We start from the raw sequence: 15,613 nt of genomic DNA, 5'->3' as shown, positions 1-15,613 counted from the left end.
TTCTTACAGCTTTGCCTTTCTTGTGTTTTGTGTTTGTTATTTTGTCCCACGCCTGAAGCAGAGCTTTTCCGAGAATTCCACTCCTGGCTCTCGGGATTGAAGTTGGAGTTGAAAGAATGCTCAAATCAGTCAGGAGACGTTGCCACGCTCACGGCAAAGTTGCGAAGACTTGAGGTACTACTTATTTGTTGTTATTTAATTCGACCCACCAGATTACCTGGAATATTTGTTGCAGTAATCCGGATCGTTTTCCTTAAAAAAAATAAAAAAAATTTATTCATTGGCATGTTTTGATTATTTTATTTCATTAAATAAATGTAATAATAATTATTGCAGTATTTTCGTCCATCCATCCAGCATTAGCTAACCTGCTTACTCATACAAAAAAATAAAATATTGAAGTCAATTATTTTATCACTATTCTAACTACACATTCGTTTTTTTTTTCTTCATCTACAAACGCACCATCTGTCATTCAACACCAAACACCAACTCGCGAGCTCTTCTGTCGGTTATTGACTCAAAGTCTGTTTATAATTTCTTGCTGAATCCAGCTCGTGGATTTAATTCAAGCACAATAATCTCGCTGCGCTTCCCTTCTCCATGAACAGTCGTCAACGCAGTGGAATTCCGAGGGTGAGGATCGTCTCTCTCGGGTTTGCGAGGAGGCAGAGAGGCTCCGCCCCCACCTGCCAAAAGCTGTCGCGACTCAGCTGCAGGAGCACCTCTCCTCCTGCCAGAGAGAGTGGAGGAGCTTCCTGGATGAATGTTCCCGCGGCCAACAAGCCCTGGAGGAGAGCGTTCGTCTCCTCAAAAGGTAAGGAATCAATTCTCCGCGACGCTGTTGCCAAATTCAATACAATTAAAATTCACCTCCTCGATAGTTTTGACGATGCTGTAGAAGGTGTCAAAGAATGGCTTCAGGAGATGTGCCTCAGCCTCAACAGAGAGCCTCTTCTTGGGGCGGACAGCCAACAAGGTGGCCCTGACACCAAAGAGGAACTGGAGAGGGTGGAAAACCTCCAGAAGGAGCTTTCAGCGAGACGGTCTGAACGATGATTTCATAAGCTTGGTCTGATCGGCCGTTAAAATAATCTCATATTAATGTTCTCCTTTAGGGACTCTATTGAGCGTGTCATCCAGGACGCCCAGTCATTATCGGAAGCAGGACGCGGGTCCGGCGGAGAGGTCCGCGTGGCGGGGCAGCTCCAGATGGAGCACCAGGCTCTGCTCAAGACTGCTAGGGGGAAGCTGCGAGGCTGCCAGGAGAACCAGGCCTTCGGGGAGACCTTGCAGGGCGTGTGGGCCTGGTTAGAGGAGATCCAGGAGAAGCTCGGGACGGTTGATAGCACCATGGGCACCAAAGAGCAGTTGGAGCAGAGGCTGGAGACGGTGCAGGTGAGGACAAAATGAAGGGTTTTTCTGCTATTGAAGCGATTCAACACTTGAGGGCGCTGTTTCTTCGCAATCCTAACTCGCCCTACATTACGTCAATATAAATTGTTTCAACCTGGCTCACAGGATATCCTGCTTTTGAAAGGCGAGGGCGAAGTCAAACTCAATATGGCGATGGGTAAGGGCGACATGGCCCTGCGCAGCTACGGCGCCGCCGGACAGGAAGTTGTGCGCTCACAGCTCCAGGAGGTGGAGGACGCCTGGGCCACGCTGCTTGTGACGGCCATGAGCTGCCAAAGGTATTGAGGCATGTGTATGCGGTAGTGAGAGCAAAATCAGTTGCTTGTTGCGTCCTGTAGTGCGCGTGACTCGAGGTGAAAAAGCAAACAGGCAGCTTACTGCTGATTGGCTGCCAAATGGAACCAGTGCTGTGGGCGAGACAATCGGCTTCTGCAGGCAGGGCCACGAGCACAGCAGAGAGAGAGAGAGATGTGTGCTGTACCAAGCCAAAATATAACAGCTTTTAATTTATCAGGGAAAAAAAAGGCCAATGCCGATAATCGGTAAAATGCCAAATATCGGCCCCGATAATCGGCCCGGCTGATAATCGGTCAATGCAGTTGTTTAGTTGGTGACTAAACGGAGGCTCAAATAACGTGTTATTTAGTTTCTGCATTTTTATCAAAGTAGAATGTTAGAGAGTGCTAGAAATTAGAAAGATATGTGTTTTTCCGTCAGTCGTCTCGAGTGGACGGTTTCCCAGTGGGCCGGGTATCTGGAAAACGCGGCCCAGCTCCAGCGCTGGATGGAGGCCGTGGAGCGGGAGGTGCGCGCCTCTCTCGCCCCTCAGCCAGGTCCCAGGGAGAAGGCCTCGCAACTGGAGAAACTGCGAGCACTCTTGGCCGACATGGAAGACCACCAGCTGGCCTTGTCCAGTCTGGAAGAAAAAGCCAGAGAACTCTTCAAGAAGACGGGCGACGGCGGTTTTAACCACGGCGCTCGAACGCAGCTGCAGGTGCACTTTGACGAGCTGGCGGCTTTGGTGGAGGTGCGAAGGATATTGCCTCATCACTTCTTCATGTCACCAAAAACCTTTTTACAATGGTTGTGTGCTTTCTCTAGGAGAAAGTACGCCTGGCACAGGGCGTGGTGCTGGAACACCAGGAATACTTGGAAGCTGTCCGGGAGCTCACCGATTGGCTGATGAAAGCAGGGGAGGAGCTACAGCATTGGTCGGACACGGCTGGAGACTCTGCCTCGATCCAGAAGAAACTGCATCAAGTGAGGGTGAGATGTCCTTTTAGCCTGACAGAAACGCCATCGTGTTCAACCTCTCAAACGGGATTTTTCTCGTTTTGACTGCGATTGGCATAATAAGGAGAAGCGCTACAGAGAATTAATCGGTGACTTGATCCGAGCGCACCGACTCTAAATTCTCTCTCGTGATCCAGTTATAATCTGTTGCTATGGTAACTGATTGTTTAATCCCGTCTTCCTAATGGAATATTAATCACCACCAGCCGAGTAAATAAAATGGATCTTTGACGTCTTTATCCGTCAATGGCACTAAATGAGTTGAGGGGGACACAATATGCAGGAAATTTAAATGCATTCATAACATTTAGTTCCACTGTTGTATATTCTAAAAAATCCTCCTGAGGCCAATTTTAAAAGTAATAAATTGCTTTATTAGGCCATGAAAAATGGTAAATGAGAGCAGTATGTGATATAACTTGATAGGCAAATTGATTTACATTTTAATTTTCATGCTCGGATCCTAATTATCACGTAATACATTAGAGTTTGAGGAGCCCTGGTGTGAAGAACGCAAACAGACACTCACACTCAGCGATGGTGTTGAATTTCACACCACCCGAAGACGAGATTTTATAAATAGCAGCGACTGCTCATCCTCAGGTTGCAGTTTCTACAGCCACGGTTTCCTTAGCAACTTTGCCTCCTCTCAATCATCAGGAGCGGGTGGAGTTCCGACTCCCGGAAGGCCGCGAGCGCCTCGGCATCGTGCGACGCACCGCCACGGCGGCGGCGGAGCACACGGCAGCGGGGGGCTGCGAGGCCATGGACCGCCAGCTGGGGGCGCTGTCCCAGGCGCTGGAGCAATGGGAGGGCGCCGCTTTGAGGGCCAGGGACGGCCTGGAGGGGGCGCTCGCCTCCGCCGCCGCCTCCGAGGAGGAGTACGAGCGTCGGACGTCTCGGCTGGAGGACGATTTAAAAGAGCTGGATGCGCGACTCAGGGGGTGGAGCCAGGAGCTGATGCGAGCCGAGGGACTGTGCGATGGCGAGGAAGCGGTGACGGGATGGCAGCTTGCTAAGGTACTGACTAGTAACATCGGATTCAAATGGGTGGGCCGCGCATTTGGTACTTGAGCCTTCTGTGAGGATTTATGCTTTTTTGCTACGTGGAGCAGCGGTATTGGTCATTTTGAAGGCCCGGAGCAGTTTAGATTGACATTGCAGGATATCGTCGCTGAAACCTGATTGGTCCAAATTGATGAGGAACGCTATAAAATGAAGAGGATTGACTGTTGTGAATCAATGAATGCAATTAACTCATTCACTACCAGCCGAGTAAAAAAAGAATGAATCCTTGACGTCTTTAGCCGTCAATGGCAGTATAAGAAATAAATGGAAGAAAAAAAAATCTTAGTTTAGGTTGTAAATGTAAGCCTCCTGCTTCTGTTTCGGCCGGCCGGATCACTACTGGGATTTATTATGTCAGCCGCTTCCTCTAATTGTCAATTGTTTGTTTGCTTGTTTTGCCATAATGAAAAATTGCCATTTTGCTTGAAGAAGCTGTCTTCATTTTGGAAAAGGTGATTAGCGTTGTTGTCAACTCGAATGCACACACACACACACACACTAAGCGCAAAGCACTCTGCTTCCCCCATCGGCAATTATTCTTTCCTTTTGTCAATCAGAAAAAAAAAAATACCGCATTAGTCTGTAAATCAGCTTTCGTGAAACGACCAGGCAGCGCCAGCGCCAATCCAATCCAATCACTGCGCCTCATTTTCTACCCATCAGCCCCTCGACCAGAACCATCCCCCTCAAGTTCACCTTATGCCGTCATTGACATTTTTGATTGTTAGTCGTCGCAGGATTAGGCGAAAACTTTGTGGCCGGGTGCGGAGATGGGCGAAAGACGAACCCATTACATTTCACGGCTAATCCCGCATTGTTTTTTTTTGTTTGTTTGTTTTTTTCTCGTTTAATTACTTCTGCTGGTGTTCACGATGTATGTGCGATTGTTACCGGCAGAACACAAATTAGGTGAGTTTAATTTGAAAAAAAATCGTTGGCATGGAATGATGAACTGATCACAATTTGGATCAAGATCATGTTGGCAGAGTGGTACTACGCAGCAGTGGTGTCGCGTCCAACTATTTTCAGGACCAGCAAACCAGAATTTCTGTATTGACTGAGGAATAACTACACGCAACCTGTCTCGTCTGACAGTGTGGAAGAAGTGAAGACTTTATTATGAGGCGACAAAGAATTAAAGGAACGTTACATCATAAGCATGCATGTCACAAAGTAAGAACACCTTTGAGAGCACATCTTTAACAGATCAGTCAAGTCATTTAAAAAAAAAAATTGCCACCAATTTATGAGCAGATTCTGAAATGAGGCAACTTGGATGCATCGACTAACTTTTTATAATCCGGATCAGGTTTTCGGGAAACTGGACATGGTTCACCTAAGTTTGCCGTTTAGCTTTCTATGTCCAAATGTCCAAATCCGGATCTGGCTCTCGTGAGTGACTTTGAACGTTGTCAATTGGGATTCGTGTTTTTTTTTTTTTGGAGCCCAGTCACTGATTGGCTGACGTGCACGCTGGCTGATGACTTCCTCAGCGCTTTCTCTTCCCGCTCTGCTGCTTTCCGGATGTTTACAATTTGACTTCTCCCTTTCCAGTGCAGCCTTAACGCCCGCCTTCGCCCCCCCCCCCTCGAGCCTCCCCGGCCGCGCTGTCCAAAGCCCGGTGCAGAGGAGGAGTCAGTGCCGCTGACGTTCTCTCCTCCTCCAACCTCCTTCTCTTTCCTGTGTGCTTTTTTTTTTTATTATTTTTTTTTTTTGAAGCAGTCCCGCATCTGCGGCGGCTGACAGTTGAATTCCACCGGGAGAGAGCGTGAGAGAGACGGTGTGAGGAGGAGGAGAGAGAGAGAGAGAGAGAGCGAGAGGGAGGGCGAGATGTTTATTGGTTGTACGTCAGCGAGCGAGGGAGGCAGCACATATTTCACGCGACGGTATTTTCTGATCGTCCGATGGCAGCGTGTGAGGCGCGCTGAGGAGAGCGGCAGGACGTTGCGCTCGCCTCCTTCCTGCCTCTCTCTCGCGCCTTGAAGAACAAGACATGCTTTTGTACCAGCTGCTCTGTGAGTACGCGCGTGTGGCCCGAGCGCCGGCGTGAATAGGAATGCGATTGTCAAGGCACTTATTGAGCGGTGTCATGCGAGCACACGCACGCGCTGAGCCAACCGGGTTGCGTTTTTGTGTCGTTCAGGACGTGCTGGAGGGCCTGCAAAGCGTCGAGCCGATGGCAGAGAAGTTGAAGGCTCAACTGAACGAGCTGGTGCAGTACTCCCGGGACTTGGGCTCTCCGTCGGACCGCGTCACGGCTGTCATCAAGCAACACAACAGGTGGGATGATGAAAGTTTTTTATTTTTTTTTCGACTGTGCATGCTCTTTAAGGTCAGTCCAGGAAGTTACTGCATGTGGGAATGCGTGCTCACCTCACCACGGAGGAATTTCCAAATATCCAAATCAGTTGCTGAGAACGGTGCAACGTTTGCGCAGGCGGCGTGATTGCGTGTGGCCAGCTTCAAACGTGACGGTCGTCAAGCAGACCGAGGTGAAAGTTGACGGAGCCGCCAGTTGCTAGGCGACATGTCGACTCACCTCTGCTTGTTGGCCGTGGCGCTTTTGGCTTTTGACCCGCTTTGCTGTCATTTATGCTAATTAATGGGGCTCCACGCCAGCATTCTTGGTTGTTTGACTTCATACTTGATAAGTGGGCGGAGACTCAACTATTTTCATAGAAACAATAAAAAGTGGATTAGCGATGAAGTAATGTATCTTTTTTTTATTACGAAGCGGGCACATTCTGTCACAAAAACAGATGTGCGTGCGTGCGTGCGCGCGTGCGTGCGCGCGTGCGCTCACCACGCGAGTTTACTGACATCCACATGAATACATAATGAGTCTCTCCTCCCTCGTTTTTTTTTTTTTTTTTTTTTACAAAACTCCCACTCCTACCTTGACCTTCAGCGCTCATGCATATACATGAACGTCATGCATGTTCTTCTCAGTGTGTACATTTTGCCATGGGGGTCGTCAAACTGTGAGCTTTTCTTCATTTTCCCAAAATCGTCTTGTGGTGCCACCTGGTTGGCGCCGACACTAGCTGGATGGCTATAAATAGAAAGTGTTCCTAATAATGTGGCCAGTGTGTGTTTAACATGAAGGGAAGAATTGTTATCCTGTTTCCGTGCCAGTTTTGTGTTCCCTCTATCTTATAATCATCCTGTTAAATCTCGCCGTCATGTTGTTTTTACGTCAGCCTTTTGGCTCGCAGCATCAAGCTGTCATCCTTCATATTATCACCCCCGTGAACTCTTGCCCCGCTCATATGTCGCCTCTCCACCCACACTGATGCCGTACCCCCCCAGGCCCCATCCCTCCCCCTCTGTCTCTTTTACGCCGTTGCTTCCACTTCACCCACTTTCCCGTCCCTCCACCTGCAAGCTTCTCATCTTCCGTCCTTTATAATCAAAATGTCAAGAAAAAGCAGTGTCTAACCGTTTTTATTGATTAGTTGCTTTACTCGCGTTCCCTCCCTCGTCGCAGTCTCAGTCTCCGCACATCCAGGGAGTGCCAAAATAAGGAGCGCCTGTTGGAGCAGCGCTTTCGCGCCGCCTTGCGAGACTTCCAGCAGTGGCTGGTCAACGCCAAAATCTGCACCGCCAAATGTTTCGACGTGCCGCAGAGCGTGGCGGAGGCCTCCACCGCCCTGCAACGAATACAAGTAAGACATATCGTTGGCATCCATTTTGGTTGGTCATTTTCAACCCCTGTTCAGTTGGTGTTTTTTTTACATGCATTTTACCCATTCACTGCCACTGACGTCTATAGACGTCAAAGATGCATTTTATTTTTATTTTTTTACTGGGCTGGCAGTAAATTAATACGCTGTAAAAGAATTGCAATCATAAAAGTGACCTATTCAGGGATTTCTTTTTTTTTTTTTTGGGGCAGTGGGGCATGTTTGCTTTTTGTTTGCTCAGCCCAAAGCCCTGTCCAATATAGATTATCCTGGTGTCCGCTATGTTGGTGTGAGGGGGCGGAGCTTAACTCATTCATCATTGTGGATGTTTATATTCACCAACTGGAATCCAACCATTTAAAATCTGATCTCATTTTTTTTTATCAAATTCAAGTGACCTGACAGCCTTTTATTTTTATTGGTAATTTTGTCATTTGAATTTATTTTTTTTTTGGCGCGAACTTAGCCTTACTGTACACGTTTTTGACATGACAATGATTTTATTCTATTTTTTATTATTTCATTCTACATAATTTATTTTATTTATTTGTTTTTAATTTGACGTGATAGTAAAACAATTGCAATTGGCCAAGCGGGTTGCTCTTTTTTTTTTTTTTGGAAGCTCCTATTCAAGTGTTTTTTCCCCTCCTTGAAGCTGGCAGGTGTTAACATCCTGGCAGCCTTTTCTGGAGCACCGCAGGGCTCCTGGCTAAGAAGCAGGTTGTTGTCTGTGAAAGTAAATATCCCGGCCATCCTTGGTCATTACCTTCCTCCTAATTACTTTCCTGTGTCTGTCACAACAAGAATGTTCGTCTTTGAGGCATTTATTAGCAGACAGTCACGTGACGACTACAGAAAAACACATCAGTGGGATATTCTATTTTTGTCCCTATTGTCACCGTGGTTTTCAAAGAAGGGCGTTAGCATGCATCCTCCTCCCAAAGCAGTTTTTTTTTTTTTTTAGGATGAGAGCGAATGTCACAAAGTGTATGGCGGCAAAGAAAGAGAGAGCCATGTTTAATTTATCATTGACCTGGTGAGGAATGTAGAACAATGTTTCCACATGGCTGACCTCCAGGAGGGCCGGCGTGGGCGGGGTGAGTCCGACGGCTGGTGGGGGGGCGTTCGGGGGAAGATATCTACGCTGCATCAGCCTCACTTAATTGGTGGTATACACATAATTTAGCCAGGGTGAAGGGAGATAAGAAAGCGAGAAGTTTGAAGACAAAAACAAGCCAGTTGGTGTGTGCGTGTGTGTGTGCGTGTGTGCGTGCGATGCGCCGGCAGCACAGATGGTGGAGTGGTCCCTGCTGCGCTGCTGTCATCGTCTGAGCTCTGAGGGAGGGGTGTTTTGTGTCTGCGTGTGCATGGAGGAACTACACTATGTTGAAAAAAAAAAAAAAAAAAGACGGAGAACACTTGACTTGTCTTATCCACCTACGCCGGTCAAGCCCCGCCCACGCAAAAGGAATTTGTAATCACTCTTGACTAATTGCCGCATGTGAAAGTGTGAAGTGAGACTGGCCGTCACATGCTTGCCCATATTGGGTTGAATTAGAAACATTGTTCAGTACTTTTCTGATCCATTTTACGCATTCACTGCCATTGACGTCTAGAGACGTCAAAAATGCACTGGCGGTGAATGAATACATTATAAAATAATCGCAATCATAAAATGAGCAATTTACCTATTCAAGCATTTTTTTGGGGGGGGGACCATGTTTGCTCAGGCCAAAGCCCTGTCTAATATAAACGATTACTTAAGCGGCATGTTGCGGCATCCTGGTGTCAGCTTTGTTGTTGTGAGGGGTGGAGCTTAACTCATTCATTCTTTTATATTCACCCACTGGAATCCAACCGTATAAAATCTGATAAAAGGCTTCGCACTGTAAATCACGCGTTTGTCAGTCAGTCCTCCTCTGATGTGTGTGTGCTCAACATTTCTTTTTGTCTGTGTTGCACGTGTCCCTCAAGGAGTTCTTGAGTGACAGGGAGCACGGCCAGGCCAGACTGAGTACGGTGGGAGCCAGCGGGGAGCTGCTCATGGCGGTGGTGTCCAAAGAGCGCGTTGAGGGGATCAAGGCCAAAGCGGCAAACGCCAGAGAGGACTGGAAGAGCCTGATGAATAATCTTCAGCTGAGGGAGGATGCGCTCAAGGTGGCTTTTCTCTTGGAATTAGGCAGCCTTGTGTGGAGTATGTGCATGTCATTTCAGCTTTAAATTGAAATACTAAAATATTTCCCGATAGTGTCATGAATTGAGAATATGAAAGATGTGTGACATCAGAGTACAGCGGCAACATTCCCTCCAACAATGAATGCCATCAATCAATCAAGATTTATTTCTAGAGCACGTTTCACGCTCGAGTGCTTTCCTCAATAAAAGCCAAGACACACACACACACACACACACACACACACTGGCTGGCCTTTACAGCTTTTGTTTTAAATGAAATGACAATACAAGTGCTCTTGCTGTCAGAAGATTAAAAAGCGAGCGGAAAGCACCATCAATGTGGGAAACAGGAGGCTGAGCGGACATTTGAGGAATCAGTAAGAAAAGGGAACACACAACGCATTTTTCCAAATACTATAAAAATGGAAATTGGGAACGCACCTCAGTAAACAAAGGACCACAATGGTCAAAATGCAACATGTGCTCCTTTTTTTTTCTTTGTGTCTTTTTATAAAAACAAAGGCTTTGTTTGGGGAATGCGAAGTATTTCTCATGCTTTGTTGTCGCGTTTGTTTGATCGCCTCGCCGCATGTCCAGAGCTTGCGGTGTCAGATGACCGAGTTCGAAGCCAGCGCCGAGCCCCTGCAGGCGTGGCTGAACGGCGCCGAGGTCCGAGTTCAGGAGAGCAGCGCTCGGCTACACGACCTCTCGGCCAAAAAACAAGAGCTCGGCAAACTGCAGGTAATTGTTTTGCGCCTTCTCTTTCGACCATGTCATGTCTAGAATTATCGAAATTAATAGTTAGCACCACAAACGATGATTGCAAAAGCGAATGACCACATTTTAAGGTGTACTGTATTTTAACTCATTCACTGCCAGCCGAGGTAAAATAAATGTACTTTTTGACGTCTATACCCGTCAATGGCAGTGAATGAATTCAGAGCAACAATAATGACCTTCTGTTATTCTTGGTTATAAATGGACAAGTGAGCTGATTTTTCAAGGGCACCAAATACTTGTAGCTCCCCATCAGATAAACCTCCCTAAAGTGTAATCTGAAATCAGATGGGGTGGGGGGGGGGAGAAGACCTAATTACATTTGTTGAGCACCACTGGATCAAAATAGAGCAGCGGCTTGACATAATAGTCAAAAGCAGAGTCGGGGAATCTAATTAAATCCCCTTCTGTCAAAAGCCTTTTTTTTTCCTTGCGTGCGATAACAGAATCTGTCATGTCTGGCAGAGACAAAAAAAAAATTGTGGGGAGGGGGGGGGGGGTGGATCGGTGAGGTGCGTTAAAAAGACAAAACTGACAAAGGAGGGGGAAATGCATGAAACTCATCGCTGTTGATATCTATTTATTTTTATATATTTACTCAGTCGCTTTTTGTCTGGCCCGGCAACCCGTTGCGTGTTTCCCCTCAGCACGTCAAGTCGAATTCAATACATGCAAGACAGTCGAAAATGGTGGTATTGATATGCATATCTGACACATGGCCTGGACGTGTTCCTTCGACATGGACTCCAGGGTGTCCTGGAAGAGCTGGCGAGTCGCGATGCAGAACTGGGCCGCCTCAGGGAGCGAGCTCACCGTCTCTGGGAGGGTCAGGCCGCCGGCAAGGGCTTCCTCCATCGAGTGTCGCAGCTTTCTGCGCAGTACTTGGCGCTCAGCAACTTGACCAAGGTAAAAAGTTTTTCTCGTTGACGTACTCGGGTCATTTGTCTTTGTAGCCTTAAACTTCATCTGCAAAACGGTCCTCATGGCCCGCAAGAAAGGGCATCGGCCGTGTTCGGCTCATCCTTAAAATGTCAAACGTGTGAAATGCGACAGCTGACCTTTTTCGATCCCTTATTAATTGTGTCCGTTGTGTCACCGACGGTTTGTGATGAATTGGATGGTGAGCATCAGTGTACCTTTTGGACAGGCAGAGTGTTTTAAGACGATTTAGTGCCGCTAGACTAATGGAAAGTCTTTTTTTTTTTTTTTTTTTTTTTTTAATTGGTCGTCGTCCTTTCAAGAAATTGTTTCAATATGTCGATTAGTTCTGCCGTGCTGCGGCATTAAATATTTATGAAGGATGACTTGAAACACAATAAATCCATTTTGGGTGGTAACGTCGGGGTCCAGAACGTCCTTTGGAGAGAAAAAAAATTCAACACAACTGCAATGTGTTATTCTAAAAAATGTAATTAAATATTTTAACTCAGTTATATTTATTTCAAAAATAATTTGCAAATTCAAATGATGTACCATATGGCAATTTATTCCGGATATTTTTTGCGATTAATTAGTTACTATTATGTTACACGTTCAGAATAAAAAAAAAGCCAATCAACTAAGTTAATCCAAAATAAAACTTGACTTGCCTCGATGATGATGTGATCCTTGTCTTTTTTTGCGTTTGTGTGCAACTCCCGACAGGACAAGTCCTCCAGGATTGAGCGCGTGGTAGGGGAGCATCGCCTCTTCTCTGAGGGTCTTAAAGAGCTCCAGGAATGGGTGTGCCAGGCCCACCGTGTCCTCAGCACCTGCATTTCCGCCACCTCGGATAAAGCTGTGCTCGAGGACAGAATGTTCCAGTTGGAGGTGAGCAGGGCCACAGCAAAGAATCGGAAACTTGAAAACCTCGTGACCGTTCCTCCGTGCGTGCAGGCTCTGCTCGCTGCCCGCCAAGAACGAGAGATCCGACTAAAGATGCTGCTTACCAGGGGCGAAGCCGTTCAGAGGAACACGTCGGCCGAGGGCGTCCCGGTGATCCGCAAACAGATCCAGGACCTCAAGGACTCGTGGGACTCCCTTTTGTCGGCCTCCATCAAATGCAAAAGGTTGCGAGCCGGTTGACTCGTTTCACATTCAGTGTTCCGCCGCAAAATTCCTCCAGTGGATCGTCCGCATCCCATTTTTTTTTAACTTGATGATGGTGGAAATACGATTTCTCGAGATTATCGGAATTGCTTTTTCCAATAGTAGAACGCCTCTGTGCATTAACAGCCAGCTGGAGGGCGCCTTGTCGCAGTGGACCAGCTACCAGGAGGATGTGGGTCACTTTGTGCTCTGGATGGACCGCGTGGAAGAAACTCTGAGCTGCTCAGACAGACAATATTCGGAGATGAGAGACAAGACTGCAAACCTCGGGAAGACTAAGGTACAAAACAGTCTTCTTTACAGTCAGTCTGATTTGATTTGGTGAACGCACATAAAAGCGCCTGGAAGATAAATAAAAATATTGAAAAAACACTCCGCCTGAGGGCAGGAAGTATTTAAAGCGACTTGTTTTTGTGAACGGGACATGCGTTACCTCATCCATTATTCTCTACATTTGCACCTCAGGGGGGGTTGGGGGGGCGGGGCTCCCTATGGGCTCGGCGTCCCGACAATGAACATAAAGTGCATGTGTGTTCATTCCAGCTTCTGTTTGAAGAAGTGCTGAGTCATCGTTGTCCACTGGAGACTATCGCATCAAAGGGGGCCAACATGGCGGAGCACGGCAGCACCCAGCAAGAAGTCAAGCAGCTTCAGAGTCGATACAGCATCCTCCAAGAAAAAGCCAAGGTACGCGTCGTCTTTGCGGTCCTCTGCTTTTTAGGATTTGGAATAATCATCTCCAATTTATTCATTTTCAGAATGCCGTCAATAAGGCCAAGGGACTGGTGCTGATCCATCAGGAGTATCAGCGAGGACTACATGTATTTAAAGATTGGCTGGAGCAGGAGCAATCCACGCTGGCATCGTTGTCCCATCCGGAGGGCAACGTGGATACGCTTGAGGAAACGCTGAAACAGCTTCAGGTCATCAGACAGAACCCGATAAACCTGCAATGTTGTGATTTGTGCATGCAAAAGGGGGCGGGCCACTATATTCACTCTCTTTCGTGTTCCTCGTAGATTCTACAGCAGCGTTGCTCAGACGGCCAATCGCTGCTGTCCTCCGTCCTGACCAGCAGAGAGCGGGTCACCCCGTGGGGCGTCCCCCAGATCGAGGACAGAGCCCTCGACACGGCGCAGCAGGAGTGGGGGGCCTACCAGGGCCACCTGGCGGAGACCCAGACGCAGCTCAACTCCACCCTGAGCAGACTCAGAGAGATGAGCCACAAGTTGCTCATTTTGGCTCAGTGGCTCGAGGAGATGGAGAAGGGGGCCGACTTGAGGCTGCACCGGAGGTCGGACAGAAGCACGAAGGAGACTCAGCTGAAGAAGCTCAAGGTTAGAATTTAAAGTCCCGGCAGGTCAATGTCAATTAAAAAAATCGCTTAAAACAAAAAAAAAAAAAACAGCCACTTTTCTAAATGACGACATGATTTGTTGTTGTTTGTGTCGTTTGCCAACAGCTGTGTTTTGAAACGGTGCTGACGCGACAATGCGAAGTGGACGGCCTCGCCTCTCTGGCTCAGCAGGCTTTGGAAGAAACCGACATGAGCGGCCGCGTTAGCGTCACGGCGACCCAACTCACTGCTCGCTATCACTCTCTGCTGCTCAGCATACAGGTACCGTTCCTTGTCCATGGATTTTTCAAATCATTCCCCAAAAAATACCTTTGTCGCGTTTTGGGAGTTGCAATGGCTTGGAAAGGAATTATTTTTGCCTGCCGCTGTCGACTGTATTTCTCACGAGGCATCTGTTCAGAATTTAATTTACTTAGCTTTTAATCTTTGAAAATTTTTTTTTTTTTTTATAAATCTAAACTGCGTTCTTGCACATCTGCTTGGCTCATTATGATATGATGAAAGTCTTTTGATGTTCCTGCATGCTTTCTTTTTTTATTGTTTTATATAATACTCAAAATCGAGGTTACAAGGCTGCTGTCGGTTCGGTTGAACCATTTGTGTGTCTTTCAGGACGGGATTGAAAATGTGTGTTTTGCTTTTAATGCTCGGCAATTCTTTCACCGTCGACTTTATTCCATCGGGTGTTTGGACCGCTTTCAGATGTGAACCATTGAAGTCGTCTGCATCCTCTGATCCAGCCTCTCTGTTTGTTGTCTCCTCCTTTTTTTTTTTTTTTTTTTTTCGGGGAGGGGGTCTTTGATAGAAAAATCGATGGGGCTCCTCCTATTCTGCGCCCAATGAGGCAATCTCACACCCAGCGCCAGGAGTGGAAAAGCTATCCACGCACCTCATTGATTTTTACACCTTCGGTGACAACCCTCTCCAAAAGTTAGCGCAGCTTAAATTGCCTTCACACACACGCACAACGCATGACATCCCTGTGATGTCACGCTCCCTTGCAATTATGCCCGGTGAAGTGGGAGGAGGTGCGCTCCTCCCGTGAAAGGTGCACGCTCAGCAATATCAGCTAATTGGAGCTCCTCACCGCAGGATTTTGGACATGGAGTGAATAATGTGTCAAAGCTGCAAAGAAAGCCTCTCCGTCCTCATGGTGTGATAGACTCCAAATCTCAGTCAAGTGGATAATGCGCACCCCCAGCGCACCCTTTTAACTCCCTCTCCTGTGCAGATGAAACATGAGGGGGTCAGGGGAGGGGGAGTATTTTCTGTTTTGATGGCTGCTCACAGAGTGTTTGGTCCTTGGTGGTTACGCGCAACTTTAAAAGAGGAGCTAAGCCGTTGAGTCCGAACGCTCTCAGAAACAACCGGAAGGCTGATGTTGTTGACGATCACATGGGAAATAAAGTAGCGCAACATAACCAAATAATTACAGCCGATGAAAGCTGCCTTGAATTGACGATGGATTCATGCCTGCTAATTAATTTATTCTAAAGACCCCAAATATTGACGCAAATGTTTTTTTTTTCTGGCAGGAGACCATCAAGCAACTGCAAGAGGAGATGAAGAGCATACAAGAGGCCGAAAACCTTTGCGTGTCCTTCACCGAGTGGCTCAGCTCCACTAAGAAAGGCTTCGCCGAAGTGAGCGACACGTCGGAACCTCTCGACCGCAACGCGCTGGAGAAAAAGCGGAAGAAATTAGAGGTACTAATTAACTCTACACGTCTGCATGGGAAGGGGGCGGAGCTTAAATT

At 47.3% G+C, this 15,613-nt stretch overlaps 1 protein-coding gene across 1 annotated transcript in view; it reads left to right on the top strand.

Annotated features, from left to right (window-relative positions):
* syne1a (spectrin repeat containing, nuclear envelope 1a) overlaps window positions 1-15,613 on the top strand; it is an 84,434-nt gene that overhangs the window by 26,203 nt on the left and 42,618 nt on the right. The window contains exons 48-68 of the mRNA XM_088286706.1: window positions 62-174; window positions 612-817; window positions 885-1,046; window positions 1,119-1,398; window positions 1,522-1,694; window positions 2,134-2,443; window positions 2,518-2,682; window positions 3,370-3,729; window positions 5,921-6,057; window positions 7,265-7,442; window positions 9,435-9,617; window positions 10,233-10,376; window positions 11,163-11,318; window positions 12,057-12,221; window positions 12,288-12,460; window positions 12,627-12,780; window positions 13,044-13,187; window positions 13,259-13,423; window positions 13,520-13,837; window positions 13,963-14,118; window positions 15,393-15,563. Of these exons, the coding sequence (XP_088142832.1) occupies window positions 62-174; window positions 612-817; window positions 885-1,046; window positions 1,119-1,398; window positions 1,522-1,694; window positions 2,134-2,443; window positions 2,518-2,682; window positions 3,370-3,729; window positions 5,921-6,057; window positions 7,265-7,442; window positions 9,435-9,617; window positions 10,233-10,376; window positions 11,163-11,318; window positions 12,057-12,221; window positions 12,288-12,460; window positions 12,627-12,780; window positions 13,044-13,187; window positions 13,259-13,423; window positions 13,520-13,837; window positions 13,963-14,118; window positions 15,393-15,563 (4,013 nt within the window). The remainder of the gene's footprint in view (window positions 1-61; window positions 175-611; window positions 818-884; window positions 1,047-1,118; window positions 1,399-1,521; window positions 1,695-2,133; window positions 2,444-2,517; window positions 2,683-3,369; window positions 3,730-5,920; window positions 6,058-7,264; window positions 7,443-9,434; window positions 9,618-10,232; window positions 10,377-11,162; window positions 11,319-12,056; window positions 12,222-12,287; window positions 12,461-12,626; window positions 12,781-13,043; window positions 13,188-13,258; window positions 13,424-13,519; window positions 13,838-13,962; window positions 14,119-15,392; window positions 15,564-15,613) is intronic.

Source organism: Idiotropiscis lumnitzeri, chromosome 21 (genome assembly GCF_059441095.1).
Source record: "Idiotropiscis lumnitzeri isolate Australia: NSW breed Sydney's pygmy pipehorse chromosome 21, RoL_Ilum_1.0, whole genome shotgun sequence".
In the NCBI taxonomy this organism is placed as follows: domain Eukaryota; kingdom Metazoa; phylum Chordata; class Actinopteri; order Syngnathiformes; family Syngnathidae; genus Idiotropiscis; species Idiotropiscis lumnitzeri.
Note: the sequence above shows the minus strand (reverse complement) of the source record. Positions and strands in the feature narration are given on the sequence as shown.